The sequence below is a fragment of the Theropithecus gelada genome, chromosome 1, assembly GCF_003255815.1.
Source record: "Theropithecus gelada isolate Dixy chromosome 1, Tgel_1.0, whole genome shotgun sequence".
Taxonomy (NCBI): Eukaryota; Metazoa; Chordata; class Mammalia; order Primates; family Cercopithecidae; genus Theropithecus; species Theropithecus gelada.
The window spans coordinates 94,819,055-94,838,520 of NC_037668.1; the positions used below are offsets into that span (position 1 = coordinate 94,819,055).

Consider the following 19,466-nt stretch of genomic DNA (forward strand, 5'->3'; position numbering starts at 1 on the left):
GTGGTGGCACATGCCTGTAGTCCCAGCTACTCTGGGAGGCGGAGGTTGCAGTGAGCCGAGATCGAACCACTGCTCTCCAGCCTGGGCAACAGAGCGAGACTTCATCTAAAAAAAAAATTCATTGCCTGGTACATAGGATATGCTTAATTAGCTGTTAATTTCTTTTCGTAATAAAAGAAACTTTGACACTGTTATTCTTGGTCTCTTAAAGTCAAAATGTTTCTCAGGCTGGCTCCTTCCTGTTGGCATTTACACGTTTGCCTCATCTTTGAAAACAAACCAAAACAACATAAAAACTTTTTTCAACTCTACTCTCTAGCTACTCCCCTGTCTCTATCATCACTAAACTTTTCAACAGTCTTATTTCTTCACTTTCCATTTTCAATCTTATCCAGTGTGGCTTCTGCTTCTATCTCTCTACAGAAAGTTCTCACAGCATTCACCTCCTTGTTAGTAAAGCTGGCATAACCTTTTCAGTTTTCATCCTTATCACTCAACAGAATTTAACCAGTCTTTGAAGCTTTTCTTTGAAACACTCTCTTCCCTTAGCGTCTGTGAGGTTACATTCTTGGTATTTCTTCTATTTGTGACTTTTGAATTTTATCCATGTTTTCTTCTTATCATTTAGAATTCCACAGGATTTGTCTTAGGTCATCCTCCTTTCCTTACTTTTTGAGTTTTAATTAGATTTAGGCTTTAATCTTATAATGGAAATTATGATGAAACTTAAATACCTTTAAAAAAGTAATGACTTTTGTTTTTGTGAAAGTGATTTATACACATTATACACTCAAGCATTACAGAAAATATAAAGTAAAATTTACCTCAAATCCCACCACCAGGAATTAAGCAGTGTTAACATTTGGTGAGCATTCTTCTAGACATTTTTTCAAAAACAGTAGTTACAGTTACAATTATAGGATTTTAATATGTGCCAGAATGATTGTAAAGTGCTTTAAATCCTTAAAACTATGTGGTAGAGTTACTGTTACCTCCTTTCACAGATGAGACAGAAGGGAAGTAATTTGCCCAAGGTCATCATACACATAGTAAGTGGTAGAGATGGTATTCAAACCAAGAGAGCTTGGAATTTGGTAAACTCAAGATAAAGTCAGACTGGATCTGCAGGGGGCATAAAGTGGTACCTCCTCTTTGTTTAAATTGTTTAATTCACTTAAACTATAGTTGTTGCCCAAGAAAGAAGTCAGGCAAGCAGTAGAACCACACTATACTTCAGTTCTCAACATTTGGCTCTGAGTTGTTTATTTAGTAATATGTTTTAACACAGACTCTGTCAGTTTTTAGAAATTTTTTTAACACTGTCTTTTACTAATTTAGTATATGAAAATGATGATCAGCTCCTATGGGACCCTGAGTACTTACCAGAAGATAAAGTGATTATATTTCTTAAAGATGCGTCTAGAAGAACAGGTGATGAGAAGGGTGTAGAAGCAATTCCTGAAGGATCTCACATAAAAGACAACGAACAGGTATGTGAATAAGAAACAACTATTAGAACTTTGCCATACACATTTATACATGTAAATGCTGTCACTTGCATTGTTGTTATTCTGTCCACCCTATTTTTTATAACATTATCAACAGGGAATCTGAGGTTATAATCCCTGTAAGATACCCCTTGTTACCACACTGACTTCATTGGTGTGAAGCTCAAAACTGAAACAAAAACCTGATGTTTTATTTTGCCTGTATATACTTTTCATTAGGCTTTTTAAAATTCCTTTGGCTATCCCTAAGAATCTGTGGATATCAAGTTGGAATTCTCACCTCAGATAATGTTATGTACATGGTAAGACCAGAGCCTACCATGAACCTATCTTTTTTACCTTTTTAATCATTGTTTTTCTTTTCTGATTTGTTTAAAATTATAGGAATCTCAAGAAGCCACAAAGAAGGGATTTTCATTGATACAAAATGAATTCCTTTTAGTTCCTTGGATACTATGGCCACCAAGTTTTTACATATCCTACTTTGTACATATTTAAAGGTAGTTAATTTATCAGGATCGAATTCATATTTGTTTTTCTTTGAAGTTCTAGTCACTAAAGTTATTTGCCCTCAAAAAGAATGAGAACACTGGATTTTTGAAAAACCTTTACTCTTGTAGCATTGAACTGTTTATAGTCCTTGTCACATATTCAAGCCTTTTATTTTTCTAGGCTTTATATGAATTGGTTAAATGCAATTTTGATACAGAAGAAGCATTGAGAAGATTAAGATTTAATGTAAAAGCAGCTAGAGGTAAGTATAATTTTTATTTATTTTCATGATTTGGCAGAAATTTTAAAAGTAAGCTTTTCAGTTTACCTAGGTATAATAGCCTAAACTTAATAATACTGATTTTTCTGAGTTTGATAAATATTTACAAAATACCAAGTATTATACAAGTCGTTATGGGGGTATAAGACTGTTCCTTCTTTGTGGGAAAATACGATCACGTAAGTAAAAATGTAAAAATTTATACTGTCTTATGCATTCAAGGCATATTTATAAATATTTTCTTATTTGATCTTGATAATTGCCCTGTGAACTAGGTAGTATGACAGATAATACCTTTACTTAAAGGTAAAAGTTGATGACCCTGAGATCTCTGAACTGAAGTAACTTGGCTAAAGCAAACATAATTCATCAGTAATGAAGCCATGACCAAAATTTGGATTTTTCTTCTTTATACTAAATCTGGCTCCTACCCCCCTTCACTAAGATTACTACTTATATATATTTAAGTAACAAATGAGAGATATTTATTTAACAAAAATTTGAGTGCCTTCTGAGTTCTGAGGATGTAACTATAAGCAAAGTCCCTTCCCCTTGTGGTGCTTAGAGCTTAGGTAGGGAAACTGGAAAACAGCTGATGAATTCTTCAAGGAAAATTAGAGGGTGCTATTGAAACCTGTAGTAATGGGACTTAACCTAGTTGGGGGAGAGGGTAGTGCTTTTAGGGAGAGCATTCAGAATGAAGTGATATTTGTGTTGGGATGGGAAAGAATTATCTCAGTGAAAGGGGATGAGGTGGAGGCAAGAAATAATTACAGGCAAAGGAGAGACACCATGCACAAAGTCTGAAGTAAGAGAGAACGTGGCAATTTTAAAGAATTGAAAGGTGACTAAGATAGTTTGATCATGAAGCTTTAAGAAGACAGTGGCCCAAGTTGAAGCTTGAGAGGTAGGGACCAAATCATTCAAAATCTTATTAAATAAGGAATTGTTGTCACTTTATCTTTTGCAACAATTAGTAATAGAGCTCAGGAGTAAAATGTTTCCCTCATTTTTACCAGAAAGTTAAGTTTTCATTTGTAGTTTTGTTTTATGCAATATTTGGGGGAATATTGCTTAACAGTTTGTTCCTCCCATCTTGTCAGAGGAATTATCTGTTTGGACAGAGGAAGAGTGTAGAAATTTTGAACAAGGTCTGAAGGCCTATGGAAAGGATTTTCATTTGATTCAGGCTAATAAAGTAAGTAATGATAATCTCTTTTTTGCAAAAAGAAATTTAGTTGAACAACTCAAATGGTCATGTGTCTTAATTTGCTATGTTGTCTAGTGTTAAAGGTTTCATCATTAATATGACAATATTTTGGTATTTAGTGAGTAATTACAGTAAAGCTGCCTATACTTCCTAACCTATAATTACCTGTTGGTGACTGTTTTCAGTGCATCATATTGCAGGTGTTTAAGAATTGCACTCATTTACAAGCATGTTAATCATCTTCTAGTTGGGGTGTGTATGTGCGATGCAATTCTTTATAGCTGTTGTCCACAGTCTGTGACTAAATATTTTATGGAGGGCCTTTGAAATAATTTGGAAACTTTAAGGCACTTTCAACATGACATTATTTGCAATTAAAATATTTATTACATTTGCTTAAATCCCAAGTGGTCTAAAATCAAATACTTAATATTTAACTTAGTTTTAGTCAACATTTAATTTAATTTTGTAGAAGCTTCTGTGTCAATAAATCAGCTTTATATTCTTATAGTTATAATTTGAGGATTTTATTTAACATAATCGTTTATCATTTCATGTTGATAATATCAGTCATGTAATTTATACTCCAAATAACTTTATAATTACTTACAAATTTGTTTTAGGGCTTAATTCTTATAACTGAAATTAGGTATGATTTTTAATAGTAACTATATAATTATATGGAATAGAAAAATGTGTTGTTTCCATGAGTAACACATTAGGACAACAGATTAGGACAGGCAGAATTAAAGTCTTGGGGATTAAATGTAGGAAATTCCTAGGCTTATGATTATCACATTATTTTTAGTTAGTAGAAATGACAAGGGTATTGGTTTATGTAATTCCTTAAAGATAGCTTCTAAGTTTTGTGTCGTAGCTTGTCCACGACCTTGTTGAAAGTACCTGGGCTTGTATCTGAGACTCTGAATAGTCTTCTACCACATCTGTCTTTTTATACATCTGGGTGTGATTGGATTGTATCCAGTTGATTTTTTTGACACATATTTAATATTTTTTGTTATTAATAAAAGTTATTTACAAACCCTGTGGGTTCATTTCTTAAATTTTGTCGTGCATTAACTAGTTTATTGTTGTTCTGTTTTTTTTTTTTTAAAAAAAAAAAAGCAGGAACTGGGCAGTGAAGAGCCCCACTCCCAACTAGTTCTTTCTTAATTATTTTGTTGAATGTTGGCAGTTTACCGCAGATAACACTAATAGATAAATTTTTAGTTTTAGCATTTAGGATAACTTAGAAGACAATGTAGTTTCAAAATTGTATACCCTTAATGTTGTGTTCATATCATCTGATAACCTCAAATATAGTTAACATTCAAGAAAAGGGTGCATTATGTGACTGGCCATGTATGTTTTTGATTAAAAAAGTTCATTGTTTCATGATTGAAAGGGACAACATTTTTGGATGAGGTTTGTTGTAGTTGTTGTTGTTGTTGTTGTTGTTGTTGTTTAGCACTTCTGCTTGAATTAAAACATTCTAAACCAAACCATGCTGAATTACCTAAGGAAGGGACTCCTGGAATGATAGCTGATGTAACAAGCAGCAGCAACAACCCTGACCAATATGATTTTTTTAAAGGAGCTAAGAAATTACTAGGTGACTTGAAACTTAGAGCCAAATAACATAAGTATTAAAAGTATAACCTTGATTTCTTATAAATATTTGGGACAGTGGCATTTAAATGTTACAAGGTAGAAGTCAGCCAACCTCTACATAATATACTAAATTCATGAACAAAAAGAGGACAGTAATTCTTTAAAAGGGAGAAGAGTACTCTAGTGAAAATATCAGGTTTGTTTTTATATCTGGAATTAAAGTTCAGATCTTAATCATAAGTTCTATTATGAGGGCTTTTGTTGAAGATTTTTCGTAATCTTAACTTTGCATGCCCCAAAATGACTTTATCTTTTTGCTTTCAGTAAAGTACAGTTGACTTAGCTTGAATCTATCTAGAAATAAGATCCTAGAGGAGACAAAAAAAGAGCTTGAGAGGATGGTTTTTTTAAAAGTCCTGATTGCTGTCAATCTCAGAGCAATATGGATCAGAGCTGTAAAGTGCAAACAGGAAGAAAGCAAAATATATGTTGGGTAATCAACACTTGTCCTTCAGGTGCAATCCGTGCTATAGAATATTTACTTTAAGAGTAGAAATTTATGGGATGAAGAAGTATGTTGCATCCAAAACACATACACACACAGGATTTCCTTTTAAATTGTTAGTATGGCTGGTGCAGTGGCTCATACCTGTTATTTCAGTACTTGGGGAGGTTGAGGCAGGCAGATTGCTTGAACCCAGGAGTTCAAGAACAGCCTAGGCAACATGGCAAAACCCCATCTCTACAAAAAATAGAAAAATTACCAGAGTGTGGTGCCTTGCACCTGTGGTCCCAGTTATTGAGGGGCTGAGGCAGGAGGTTTTGCTTGAGCCTGGGAGGACAAGGCTGCAGTTACTGGTTTGGCGCCACTGCACTCCAGCCTGGGCAACAGAGCATGACTCTTGTCTCAAAAAAAAAAAAGAAAAGAAAAGAAAGGAAAAAAGTTATCAGTATTTTATTTATATACATCAGCCCTAAATTCTCAGCATTTTATGTATGTATATCACCCCTACCACCAGCTCTCCTGGTGGCTAAGTAGCAAAAAGGGATTCTGTCAGCATCATTTAATTCTACAGGCATTTAACATTATGTGAGGGGAACCATTCAGTTGCACAAATAGGTACAGCAAAGTAAGCCACAAGAGTTAACTTAGTAAGCAAAGCATTAGCGTTATTATACTTTTAACTCACTGTGGCATCTTCCCAGACTTTCTAGAGAGTAAATTAACTGAGTCTGGATTGCTGTTGGGACTAGTAAGAGAATCTATCAAAAGGGAATTTAAAGATACACTCTCTAGGTATTCGTACTCTGTGAGTAAAAGTATTAGCAAACTGTTTATAACATTTATTTTAACCTGAATGCCACTTCTAGGCTTTTTTTTTTTTTTTTTTTTTTTTGAGACGGAGTCTCATTCTGTCACCCAGGTGAGAGTGCAGTGCCGTGATCTCAGCTTAATGCAACCTCTGTCCCCACCCCCAGCCCCCCCGGGGTTCAAGTGATTCTCCTGCCTCAGCCTCCCGAGTACCTGGGATTACAGGCACCTGCCACCACGCCGGGCTAATTTTTGTATTTTTAGTAGAGTCAGGGTTTCACCGTCTTGGCCAGGCTGGTCTTAAACTCCTGACCTCGTGATCCACCCCCCTCAGCCTCCCAAAGTGCCGGGATTACAGGCGTGAGCCACCATGCCTGGCCAACTTCCACGCATTTTTAATACAGGAGTATATTTTTCTAGTAAATTAGGTAGCCTTTTAAAAAGCACAGTGCTATATATCTGAAGACCTGTTGCCAGTATATTATTTCTCTTAATAGACGTTTAGAAAGAATAGCTTTCAACATAGATGCTGCAGTGTTGTATTTTATATATAGGATTATATATCAGTTAAGGACTAGCCAAATTTATTTTCGAACTTCAGATGTTTATCATGAGGTAACTTTGTTAAAAAGGAGATTCTTAAAAACAAGCAATTGTTTCTTATAGGTCCGAACAAGGTCAGTTGGTGAATGTGTAGCATTCTATTACATGTGGAAAAAATCTGAACGTTATGATTTCTTTGCTCAGCAAACACGATTTGGAAAAAAGAAATATAATCTTCATCCTGGTGTAACGTGAGTTAATTTTTTCCTTAAGAGCTATGTATTCATTTTTGCTAAGCTTTTCTAGATTTTTCTTGAGTTATGATTTTGATAATCTTGCTTTTATATACTTGATCTTAACCAGAAGGCCGAGAAGCGATACAATCTTGCTTTTATAATATACATTAAACTTTACCATCTATTATATCTTCATAAATAAGGCATTTAGACTTTTCAGTGTCTTATGAAATATTGTAAACTACAGTTCATATTATGAGACAAGCATATCATTAAAGCAAGGTTTAGAATGTATGTTTTTAATACACCGTTGAGAATAAATGGATCAGAACAGCTGTGAAACCATGTTTTTCTTAAATTCAGTTCCATTCAGTCTAAGCACATACAGATTTAATCTTTTTTTTTTTTTTGAGACGTAGTCTTGATCTGTTGCCCAGGCTGGAATGCAATGGTGCAATCTCGGCTCCCTGCAGCCTCCGTCTGCTGGCTTCAGGCGGTTCTCCTGCCTCAGCCTCCCGAGTAGCTGGGATTACAGGTGCCCGCCATGATGCCTGGCAAATTTTTGAATTTTTATTAGAGACAGGGTTTCACTGTGTGGACCAGGCTGTCTTGAAGTCCTGACCTCAAATGATGCACCTGTCTCAGCCTCCTAAAGTGCTGAGATTACAGGCGTGAGCCACTGCACCTGGCATACAGTTTTTTATAGAGGAAAAAAAACATGTATATGGTGACTTTCCTTTTCCTAGCTTTCCTGAATCTTTCCTCTAACAAGTAATATTTGAGAATTAGTAATGTAACTCTAGCTTAGTCCCAGTGACAGATATGGGTTGTTACATCCATTCTTTATGTAAAATGTCTGATATGCCTAATTTATTCCCATATTAAGAGAATTTATTGTCTTCCACCTCATTCAGTCTAGCTTTGGAGTGAAACATTCCACTACCACTGGCAATTTGTTACTTAAATAGAAAGAGTATTGAACCCCTTCTCTCTCATGAATTGCTTTAAAATGGTGATTGTTATGGTGGAATTAACTTTACAGTACTATCCTTAATTATTCCCTAATGTTTACAGAATTAAAAAGTAATGCAAAGCTGTGACTTAGTCAAGGTTCTCCAGTAAAGATGTTCTTAAAGCTGACCAAATAATTACCTTTAAAAGATGTGCTTGGGCTGGGTGCAGTGGCTCACTGTGGTAATCCCAGCACTTTGGGAGGCCAAGGCGGGTGGATCACAAGGTCATGAGTTCGACACTAGCTTGACAAACATGGTGAAACCCCGTCTCTACTAAAAATACAAAAATTAGCCGGATGTGGTGGTGCACGCCTGTAGTCTGAGCTACTCGGGAGACTGAGGCAGAAGAATTGCTTGAACCCAGGAGACGGAGGTTGCAGTGAGCCGAGATCACACCACTGCACTCCAGCCTGGGCAACAGAGCGAAACTCCGTCTCCAAAAAGAAAAAAGAAAAGAAAGATGTGCTTGTATGCTTATTTGATCTTGCTCTTCACAGTCCTAGATTGCACTGTTTCTTTGTCAAGTTCATTTGTAGGTATCTCTGCTGGTCACTTCCTTAGAAGGTCAAATGCTCTGCTCTAAAGCCCACAGTAAAATAATCTGAAAGGGAATAAATGGGTATGATTCACCCTTGGAAATCACAGGACAATGGACTGTATACATCATCCCCGATTATTCAAAGCTGGTGATTGCTAAGGTGGAATTTCATAAATAGCAGTATTCCAAATTTTATCTCATTGCTTAATATTAAATTTATAGTTAATTTTTTTATTAGTAGTATTCAAGCATAATGTAGAATTAGATATAGCTAGCTATCTGGTCTGCAGATATATCTTAAAATAGTCATGGTTTTCAAGCTGTTATATAGGGAAAAGCAATAGTAACATCTTTTATTTTTTTCAACCATTTCAGAAATAATGTTCACACATGAGCTACAGTCAGTCTGTAATCATCAGCAGTAACCACATAAGAACGGCCATGCTGGGTCAGACCCATGGTTCATCCAGTTTTCTCTTTCAGAAAGCATCACCAAAGTGTGGGCTGGCTTAGTTTGTCCTCTGTGATATCAAGCTCAACAGGTTAGGTAGGGATGTGCCACCAAATGTTCTAATTTCTCTAATGATCTCCCTGTAGCTTCTGAAAACTTTTTGAAGATACTTTTATCTGTAACTTTGATGACTCTTAAGGTTAAATATTCTGTAGGTAGAGTGGCCACAGTTAAAAGTAAACAATATCTTAATAGTGGTCACCTGGTATAATGGTATGAAGTGAACTAATGTGTTTTTTCCCTCAGGCAGGAATACCATGGTTTTGTAGGCTTCAGTTGTAGCCCCACTGGGTTTTTTTAATAAAGTTTATTTAACTGAAAGAATCATACTTTTGTACTGAGACTCTTCCCTTTTAGCTGTGTTATGTCTTCTCTAAGAAGCAGTGACCAAATAGTACATTTCTTTCCAGATGGGGATAAATTTTTCTGATTTGCTTCCAGAACCATCTCTGCCTGTTAATAGCTGCACTTTAAGTGACTTCATAAAACATTAAGCTGATGTGTTCAGAGAGAAATTTGAGTGAATTATCTCATCCTCCTTTTTAGGTCAAAATCCGTAATTCAGAGCACATTATCCTGAAAGTCATTTGTTCATTTTTTCATTAAATTGTAGACCTTCCATTTGTTCACCAGAATGAAACACATCTTCCCCTTTTCTGCCTACAAACAGCCTTTGAAAGATTCTGCTACACATTGTCCCTATTTACTGGAAGAATTGGGAGCCCTATTGGAGATTTCATTGTAAAATATTCAGCTTTCCAAATTTTTCCACAAACTAAAAATTAACTCAACGTAACTTTGGTTACCCGAATGCTGCTCCAGCTTTCTGGATGGTTTGTCTGATTCTGCCCTTTCCTGAACATTCTGGATGCTGTTAATCTTTAGGAAATATTGATAATAATTACTATCCTTCCACAGAATTATAGACTATATCCAGAAATTAAAAATAATTTTGATATCAACTCTTGTTTCCTTTGCTTTGGCTTTTTTTTTTTTTAAGATAGAGTCTCACCCTGTTGCCCAGGCTACTGGACTGCAGTGGCATGATCTCGGCTCACTGCAACTTCCACCTCCCGGGTTGAAACGATTCTACTGCCTCTGCCTCCCGAGTAGCTGGGATTACGGGCATGTGCCACCATACCCGGCTAATTTTGTATTTTTAGTAGAGACGGGGTTTCTCCATGTTGGTCAGGCTGGTCTCAAACTCCCAACCTCAGGTGATCCGCCCACCTCGGCCTCCCAAAGTGCTGGGATGACAGGTGTGAGCCACCATGCCAGGCCTTGCTTTGGCTTTTAACTTCCTTCATCTTATCCATTCCCACCATAACATATTTATTTCCAGCAATTCCTCATCATGCATCTTCTGTTAGCCTTAGCACCTGAAGTCCTTTTGGGACTCATCACACTTATGTCTGTGTGCTTCAAATTTGTTTATGTAATTTTTCTATAATTATGATGAATAGCATAAAGCTCAAGAAGTCTTCAAGACCATATAATTTAATTCTATATAGATTTATAGGTCTTCAAGACCATCTAATTGAATTCCCTTCATTTATAGATGAGGAAAATAAGGCATAGAATGTAAATTGTAAGTATGTATTGGTTTTATACCTCAGACTATTAGAAGTTTCTTGAAGTCAGGTATCACATCCCTATATTTGTTAAATCCCTATAACCTAGGAGACAGTGATGACCATATAGGTTGAGATAAATATAATTAATAGCATATTATAGACTATTAACACACACTTTCGGAAATTCCTCAGAGCTTCCACTGTTTGCTTCTTATTTACCCTGCTCACAAAATTCTAAGAGATTTGTCTTAATATTTCTATCATGCTTACGCTGAAGGAATTTTAAGATAAGTAACACAATTAAAATTTTATTGATCTTTCTGTTCTGTGCCTTGCACACCTTAGGTACCGGTGGTGCAGGTATAAACAAAATAGACTAAAAATCCCTGTCCTTGGGGAATTCTAGTGCAGTATCTAGTATCAGCAAACTTTTTCTGTAAGAGGTAGAGAATAAATATTATAGTTTGCTGACTTTTATTCTAGTGGTTTAGTAGCACTTTTTGGATTATGAAACATTTTTATGTACATATATAATACAATCACCATGTGTGTTAGATAGGAGAGGTATGATTTATCTACATTTTATAGCTAATACACTAAACCTGAGAGAGAAAAGGCTCTATCCCAGATCTTCTCACCTGTGTCACTTAACCACAGTTACGTAGTTCAGGAATGACTTAGAGAAGAAATGAGCTCACATACAATGAGAAAGTGACAGGGTAAAACCAGCAGATAATCCCAGGAATTTAGTTAGCATCTTACAGCTCAGATCTGGCAGAAATATAATACCAAAAATATCCAGGAAGGTTTTAGGAGGTAATCAGTCCTTTTAAAAGGCTCAAATTTGTCTTTTAGGTATTGCTTTTAGGAGCTTTAAAATTCAATCTGTATTTGTACAGAAATTCTTTTGTACTTTTGCTAGACATCACCCCTATCACTTCAGTTAAGAGATCTTCTAGTTCTAGTTGGGCCACTCTGAGCACTTGCCTACAACTTTACAAGCTTTAAAATTTCCTATGGGTCTCTCAAATTTGTTACTTTAAAGCCTTTATGCATTTTTCCTATAACCAAAAGGAGCTTATCATTTAAATATTCAGATCCTCGTGTGATAGATAAAGCACTGGAATGAATGTTAAGTGAATATTAGGATATATTTGTTAATAAAGCATTCTAAATTTAACCTCAACTAATTTTTAATTTTCAGCTTTTTAATATAAAAATGTTTTATTAATTTTAAGGGATTACATGGATCGTCTTCTAGATGAAAGTGAAAGCGCTGCATCTAGTCGAGCACCATCCCCTCCCCCAACTGCATCAAATAGTAGTAACAGCCAGTCTGAGAAAGAAGATGGCACTGTAAGCACTACTAATCAAAATGGTAAGCAACCAGAGAAACATTTCTCTTTCTTTGTAATAAGAGACACTTTCTTTCAGTGACTTGGGAAATTCAGTTTGGGTTTCTATTAAACTTCCAGAGCAGAAAGTAAAAAATGATAACACATGAAACATACATAACATCAGCATACATATATACTAACAATACAAAGTGATTGGACATCACTAAAAAGTAATTTTAATAAAGCATACTACCAACAGTGACTATTTCTTCTAAGAAATGTGTTCTTTTTCAGTAGCATCTCTTTTCCTGTCTATATAGTTGGGTTGATGGCTAGATACAAGTATTTATGTTAACTCTTAGGTCAAAACCCTGCAGTTTCACATGAGATCTGCAGATAATTATGAAATACCTTGATGTAAGGTAACAAGCGCACTGTTTTGAATATTTAAGTTCTCTTTGATAGCATAATAACCTTGAAGAATGAGAAAAGATAAAGTCAGTATCAACCTGTACATTAATATTCTACAGAAATATTTGTTTTTCTCTCCAAGAAAAAGAGAAGAAAAAGGCATACCAATTGTTTGAGGTTCAGATAGTGTTTCTGTTTAAAATATACAGTGGACCAGAGATCATTGTGCTGATCAATAGTAAGAGCCAGAGAATTATTTTGATTTCTTCTTTGATTAAATGGTCTTGTTAAATAAAAGAGTTCCAAGAAGAAAGTAATAAGCTGCACCCCCAGCTCCTCTGAGGAAACTAGTGATAGGAGAGTACCAGTGAAGAGCTGACTTCTTCCTGACCGAAACTGGAAGAGAAACACTGTGAAAGCCTTGATCCTCTTCTGACCTTTGGTCTCACATTGGTACTGCTGGAGTGTATATGCTTAGTTCATTTCATAACCCCTCTCTGTTCCCTCACTACTTCTAAGAATAAACCATACAAACAGAACTTAGGGCCCAGTAACTATGTCCTGTTCCAAGGTTTATTGACTTAATATCTAATGTCTGTCACATCCATTCTGAAGCAGAGTAAGATGCTGAGACTCTGACCTTGGGACTAACGGTATAGGCTTAGGGAGGCAGACACTTGGCACTACTACTGCTTTTCCTGTTTGTTCTTAACATATTAACACCAAATAAATCATTTTCTTTTCCTTTTTAAAAATCTGTTTGATGAGAACATGCTGTTAGGCTAGGAAAGTGTTCATAAGTTACTTACAAATTACTTGTAGCTCAAAAACCACTCACATTATGTACAGTCAAGACCGCCAGCTTTTTCAAAGAAAGGAAGGAACTTTTCATCCCAATATTGTATTACTTTTTTATATGGGGCTTTAATTAGTACTTTGAAATCTTATAGTTATTTTTGACCTAATCACAGTCTCAGCTGGCTTTTTGGACTTGTTCCTACAGAATTGTTCTCCTCAGTATATTATGATGCATAATCCCCATGTGCATTCATGATTTGAGTGCATTTTTGAGTTGTTCAAAATAGAATATTTTCTTTAATCAAAATACAGTATTTGAGGCTCATCCTTTATGCCAAATATTTTTCAAGCAATTAAATTGTAATTCAGTGATGCATCCTGTATTTTACTTATCACCAACATTTGCATTCCATTTTACAGTCAACTCTAAAATAAACTTTTGTTTTCTTTTATTAGAATAATTTTGCTTTTACTTTTCTCACCTATTATAGAAGACTTTGTATTTTTAAGTAATTTGTATTTTACTTAAGTAAATAATTCAGCACTTTCAAGTATATGCTTGGATAGTGCAGCATTAGTTTTTTAACATTATGACAGATTATTTAGGGTCTACTTAAGGTAAATAGTGGGTGATCTTTTTTTTCTTTTCGAAACAGTCTCGTTTTGTCGCTCAGGCTGGAGTGCAGTGACATAATCTTGGCTCAGTGCCTCTGCCTCCCGGGTTCAAGCCATTCTTCTGCCTCAGCCTCCCAAGTAGCTGGGCCTACAGGTGCACGCCACCACACCCGGCTAATTTTTGTACTTTTAATAGAGACAAGTTTGTTGGCCAGGCTGGTCTCGAACTCCTGACCTTGTGATCCACCCGCCTTGGCCTCCCAAAGTGGTGGGAATACAGGCGTGAGCCACTGCACCCAGCCATGTGTGATTAAAACAGTTCCTATAGATTTACATTAAGAATAAAAAAGCCATGACGTCTTGCCTTTATATGGCAGTTTCTCAAGCTTTTATAAGAAAGAGCATTCATTTTGCTTTTATGTGGGTTTAGAATGTTGAAAACCTTTTGTTAAATCTGAGTAATTTATTGCATTTTGCATTAATTCAGCTTATTTAGACTGCTGGATCCAGTGCTTATTTGCTGTCAAATATACCTAATATGCTTTTAACATATGCCAAATTCTGTTCTTAGTTCTTTACATTTATTAACTTATTTAATTTTCACAACAACCCTGTGAGGAATATCTGTTTTGATCTTTATTGTATATATGTAATGAAATGGAGGTACAGAAAGAGTAAATAATTTGCCTAAGGCCACATAGCTAATAAATAATAGAGCAAGAATTTAGACTATGTATATATAGATTTGATACCTTGCTTCCTTGGTAACAATAACAACTTTACAATAAGCTGTTTTATAATAGTTTGCAAATTTAACTTTTTTCTAATTGTGGTTTCATTTATATTTCTTTCAATTTAGGAGTGTCATCTAATGGACCAGGTGAAATATTAAACAAAGAGGAAGTAAAAGTTGAAGGGTTACACATTAATGGACCAACAGGTGGAAATAAGAAACCACTTCATGCAGATATGGATACTAATGGTTATGAAACAGATAACCTTACCACTGACCCAAAACTTGCCCATATGACTGCAAGAAATGAAAATGATTTTGATGAAAAAAGTGAGAGACCTGCCAAAAGGCGAAGGGTAAACAGCAATGGAAAAGAAAGTCCAGGTTCTTCTGAATTTTTCCAAGAAGCAATCTCACATGGGAAATTTGAAGAACTTGAAAACACAGATGACTAAATTTTAGACCTATTTTACTTTCTTTGGAGTAAATTCTGGTGTGACTAAAATTTTCAGGGTTGATGGGTTACCTTAAAAAGTTGATTTCCTTGAAGCAATTTGAAAATTTGAATTGAGTCTTAACTTTAGGAAATGAAGTTTCATAATTCTGCCTTTTGCAGATTTTTTTACTTTAAAGCTGTCAGACTCTTTTAAGGGTATTTTAAAAATTAGTAAATTTGAATGAACTAAAGATATATCTCTACCTTCTCATTTGAATATCTTTAGTTCATTCAAATTTACTAATTTTGGTAAATTTGAATGAACTAAAGATATCTACCTTCTCATTTGATGCTAATCATAAAATTTCACTGCAAGGTAATTTTTGCTTAGTTTGATGGAGGAATGGGAAAAAACTCAAGTCCAATTAATACCAGTTTCTCTTGAGTTTCTTGAAATGTCTTTAAAACAGACATCTTTTCTCACCAAACAATTTGAATATCTTTATTAAGGAAACCCTTATGAATCCTGAAAATTATGCTAGCATGATTTTTTTATATATAGAAGTTTAAAAATAAACCAGGTCAGGTTTGTATATGTAAAATTGTTGACATCAATGATGTCTTTCCATATTCTTATCTGGGCTGAAGAAATACATTCTGTATTTTTCCAGATTCTTTGTAGCCTTTGAAAGATTTTTACAGTACATACGTCTTGACTGAGCTGTCCTTTCTTAATACAAAAGCTTGTATAATTTTCTTAACTTGTACAGTTGGTAAACTTTTATGAGAGGAATTGTTATTCTGAGTCTGTCAGCTTTCATTTTATTTTGCTAAGGTTTTTCTAATGAATTTTTAAGTGTTTGTGTAGTAATTAAGTCATATTTCTTATCCAGGTGGTAAAAGCATTCATAAAGGATTATAAAAATTTGTTGTTTTTTTTTCAGATTTCTACTTAAGGGCAAGTAATTTGAGAATTCTGAAATTAAGCATGATGCTTAGATTGCAGTTTGTTTTGCATTTGCTATAATTTTCAAAATTATTTTTGAAGCAAGACAAAAGTTTAATGTCAGCTTAAGTGCTTAAATATATCATGCTGACCAGAATCCTGTTATTTTTATATACATCATAAAATTTCCCATTTCTGCATTAAATAAACAGAGGAGGGGTCAAGTGATACTTAGATATTGGCACACAAGGAACAACTGTGGGCAGGCAGTATTGATTTTATGAAGAGAAAGTGAAGTTTGAAAACTACTCAGACTTTCTAGTTACAATCCAGTTTTTCAGATTTGACAATGCTTTTCCAAAGTGAAAATAAGATACACAATAATCATTGCTCTGTGTGAATACAAATAGGATTATCCGTCTGCATAGCCTTGTAAGAGTGCCATTTTATTTTTAGTGCTAAATTCTTGTTAAAAAATGTAGTTTTATATAGCTGATAGACCAACCTATATCCAAACTTTTATAAAATATTATTAATTCTTGTTTTTCTCACACAGGCATACTCCAAATGCTTCTTCCAGTTCACTTTTCAGCCATCAGTTCAAGAGCCAATGCCTTTTTAAAATAAAGCTTTTGTGGTCTTGTTTTTAATGGCTCAACTGTCTGATGCAATTGAGTGAAGGTTTGCACTGAGAAATTATCGTTTAGGCCTTACCCCCATGAAGTATTACTGTTAACATATGTTGAGACCGCTTCCCTTCACCAATGTGAACAACTTTTTTTCCCCCAAACAGTGTTAAAAGCCACTTTGCAACACTTGACTTCATATTAATGTACATTCACTGTTGTTACATACATATCTAAGTAAATCAGAATTTTGGGTGGAAGTGTTGAGAAGTGTGAGTTTTTTGTTGTTTTTGTTTTGTTTTACTTAAAACTTTAATTTATCCAGAATGGCAGTAGCTTTAGCAAGCAGATGGTCACAATCTGTTTTCTAAATCATTTTTTATTAAATGAATCCAAAGTATCCTAGCTCTTTGTCAAAGATGGTATATAGAAATGTTTTTAAAGATTAGTGATGCTGTGCTTTTTGAATTGTTGCAGTGTTGGAGATGCCATTTTCACCTTTTTAAAAAGATGCATTTTATTTGCAGATTTGTGAAGTTCTTGCAAACTCTTACTACAGAAACGTTTTAAGTAAATTCTCAGGCATGTTGGCAAATATGGCACATGTATACATTTTAGGAAATGTTGCTTTTCTTAATCTTTTAAAAATATACCTAATGAGACATTCCACTATTATAATGCGTAATGCTCAGCTTTTTGTAAGGAAATATTTAATTGTATTTTGTGTTAATACAGGCATTTCACACAATAATTTGTTCTTAATGCAGCCACTATAACTTGATAAGTCATTGCACTATTTAAAAATTTTTAGTAATATCATGAATTTAATTTGCTTAAGATTTAGTACATTTCAGAACTTGAACTTTTGACAAACTGCATTGGGAAAAGTCTGTTAATAGTGATTTAGTCTCCCCGCTTCATTCCCACCCCCAACAAAGCACTATCATTTTCATTTGGAATGGGTATTTTCTGTTTCATGATGTATTTTTAAATAGAGTTCAGGATCGGCAATTCAGTTCAACACAAGTTTGTTGAGCTTTAAAATGTATTTGAATATTTAAATAGACATTTAAAATTTCAAATTAGATGTTAAATTTATGCATAGTAATTTTGCACTGTAAAATAATTCCCTTCTCCCATCCCGTCTGCCATTCTGAATATGCTTATTAAAATATTTTTTTAAACATACTTGCCTACATAATAATGTGTGAATATTTTCATTAGATTAATTCACTAAGTTTTTATTAAGAGATTGTTTGAATGATGCATGTTATTGACAATGCAAATATATATATATATAGTCTGTTTCTTTTATTCCTGGACATATTGCACTACTTTTTCAGTGGTTCTTGGTCCCCTTTACCTCATCTTGGGTGATGTATTTTTGTCTTCTTTCCCTTTGCCACAAGAGATCCTTTCAGTCCCTAGACCTCCATTCACTGTTTCTCTTCTGCTGGATTATATAATTTAAAAATAATTTGTTCCCTTATTTTGTAGTGGAGTTCGTATCACATTATGTTTTGCAAAATAAAACTTGTTTTGTCACAATATTTGCTTTGCTATCAATGGACAATTAGGAGTGGGCACTTGGAATAACGGAGGGCTGGTGAATTTCCATAGGCAATATTTACACGTGTGATGATGACCCTAGGGGTGTGTAACTAAATACCAAATCAGAGATACAAGGTTTTCCCAACTATAATCCATATTCATGAAAAATGCCAGTGTGGAAAACCATGTAACAGAGAAGAGGACGAATTTCCAAATTTTAACCTTTTATTCTAAAAATGACTTTCTCTCAAAATGACTTTTTCTGTATCACATAATTCTACTGATAAAACTTTTTACCATAAAAATTAACTCCCTTCTTTAATATCAAGTTCATCCTTTGCAAAATCTTAAAGGGTTTTCCACCCATCCATCCACCCACTTATAGACTGTTTTCATGTATCTGCATATCTGATTAACCTCTTTCTTTTCTAATAGCAGTTTTCCATAAACTCGTTATGTACCCTTAGTATTGTGCTGATCTTTTGACAACTATACGGACGTGTTTTTCCTTTTCTGAATATGATTATTTTTAATTTCAGTTTGTCTTTATACTAGTTTGTATAAAGAATTATAGAATGTATAATGTACTTAAAATGTCATTTTGCTTGCTCTTGAGTAGTAAGTAATTTGAACACACTTAAAGGCTATTCTGTGAAGAGTATCGAAGAATTGCCATGTAAACTGGAGATGGATTCTAATTGTCCAAATTGATGGTGATGGTTTCACAATTAAATGTCAGTGATGACAAGCTTTCATTATGTTTCCATATACTCTTAATATCCAGCAAACATTTGGGCCTATACTTGTACCGGGTACTATGCTTGGCTTGTGGCTTCAGAGATGTGGCATGCCCTATTCTTCAAGAAGGCAGCAGGTAAGTGTTAATGGTAGAAGTATACGCTGAGTATAGAGACAGCAAAAAGGAATAGGCATGATCTCAAGAGAATGAATTTACCTTCCTCTTTGCCATATAGGTCTAGCTAAAGATTTTTCTTTTGTCAAACTTTGCTGGAATTAACCAACATGAAATGCATGACTTTCCCTAAGAAATTCTGTCTTTTAAAAAAATATTTCCTGCAGAGCTGGTTCTACCATAACAGCTGTGGATTATTTAGGACTCATCCCCTTTTTCTTGTCATTTACTGTCCCATGAGCACTACTATTAGGTGGAGAATCTCCTGATTT

General features: G+C 34.6%; 1 protein-coding gene across 11 annotated transcripts in view; it reads left to right on the top strand.

Annotated features, from left to right (window-relative positions):
- MIER1 (MIER1 transcriptional regulator) overlaps positions 1-18,890 on the top strand; it is a 63,498-nt gene extending 44,608 nt beyond the window's left edge. For 6 of the 11 annotated variants that reach the window (XM_025393033.1, XM_025393043.1, XM_025393057.1 and 3 more), the window contains 6 exons: positions 1,339-1,490; positions 2,181-2,262; positions 3,384-3,478; positions 7,080-7,207; positions 12,067-12,206; positions 14,849-18,890. In XM_025393033.1, the coding sequence (XP_025248818.1) occupies positions 1,339-1,490; positions 2,181-2,262; positions 3,384-3,478; positions 7,080-7,207; positions 12,067-12,206; positions 14,849-15,177 (926 nt within the window). In that variant the 3' untranslated portion in view covers positions 15,178-18,890. The remainder of the gene's footprint in view (positions 1-1,338; positions 1,491-2,180; positions 2,263-3,383; positions 3,479-7,079; positions 7,208-12,066; positions 12,207-14,848) is intronic. The other 5 variants (XM_025393076.1, XM_025393102.1, XM_025393119.1 and 2 more) reach the window with 2 other exon arrangements.
- Positions 18,891-19,466: the final 576 nt, after the last annotated feature.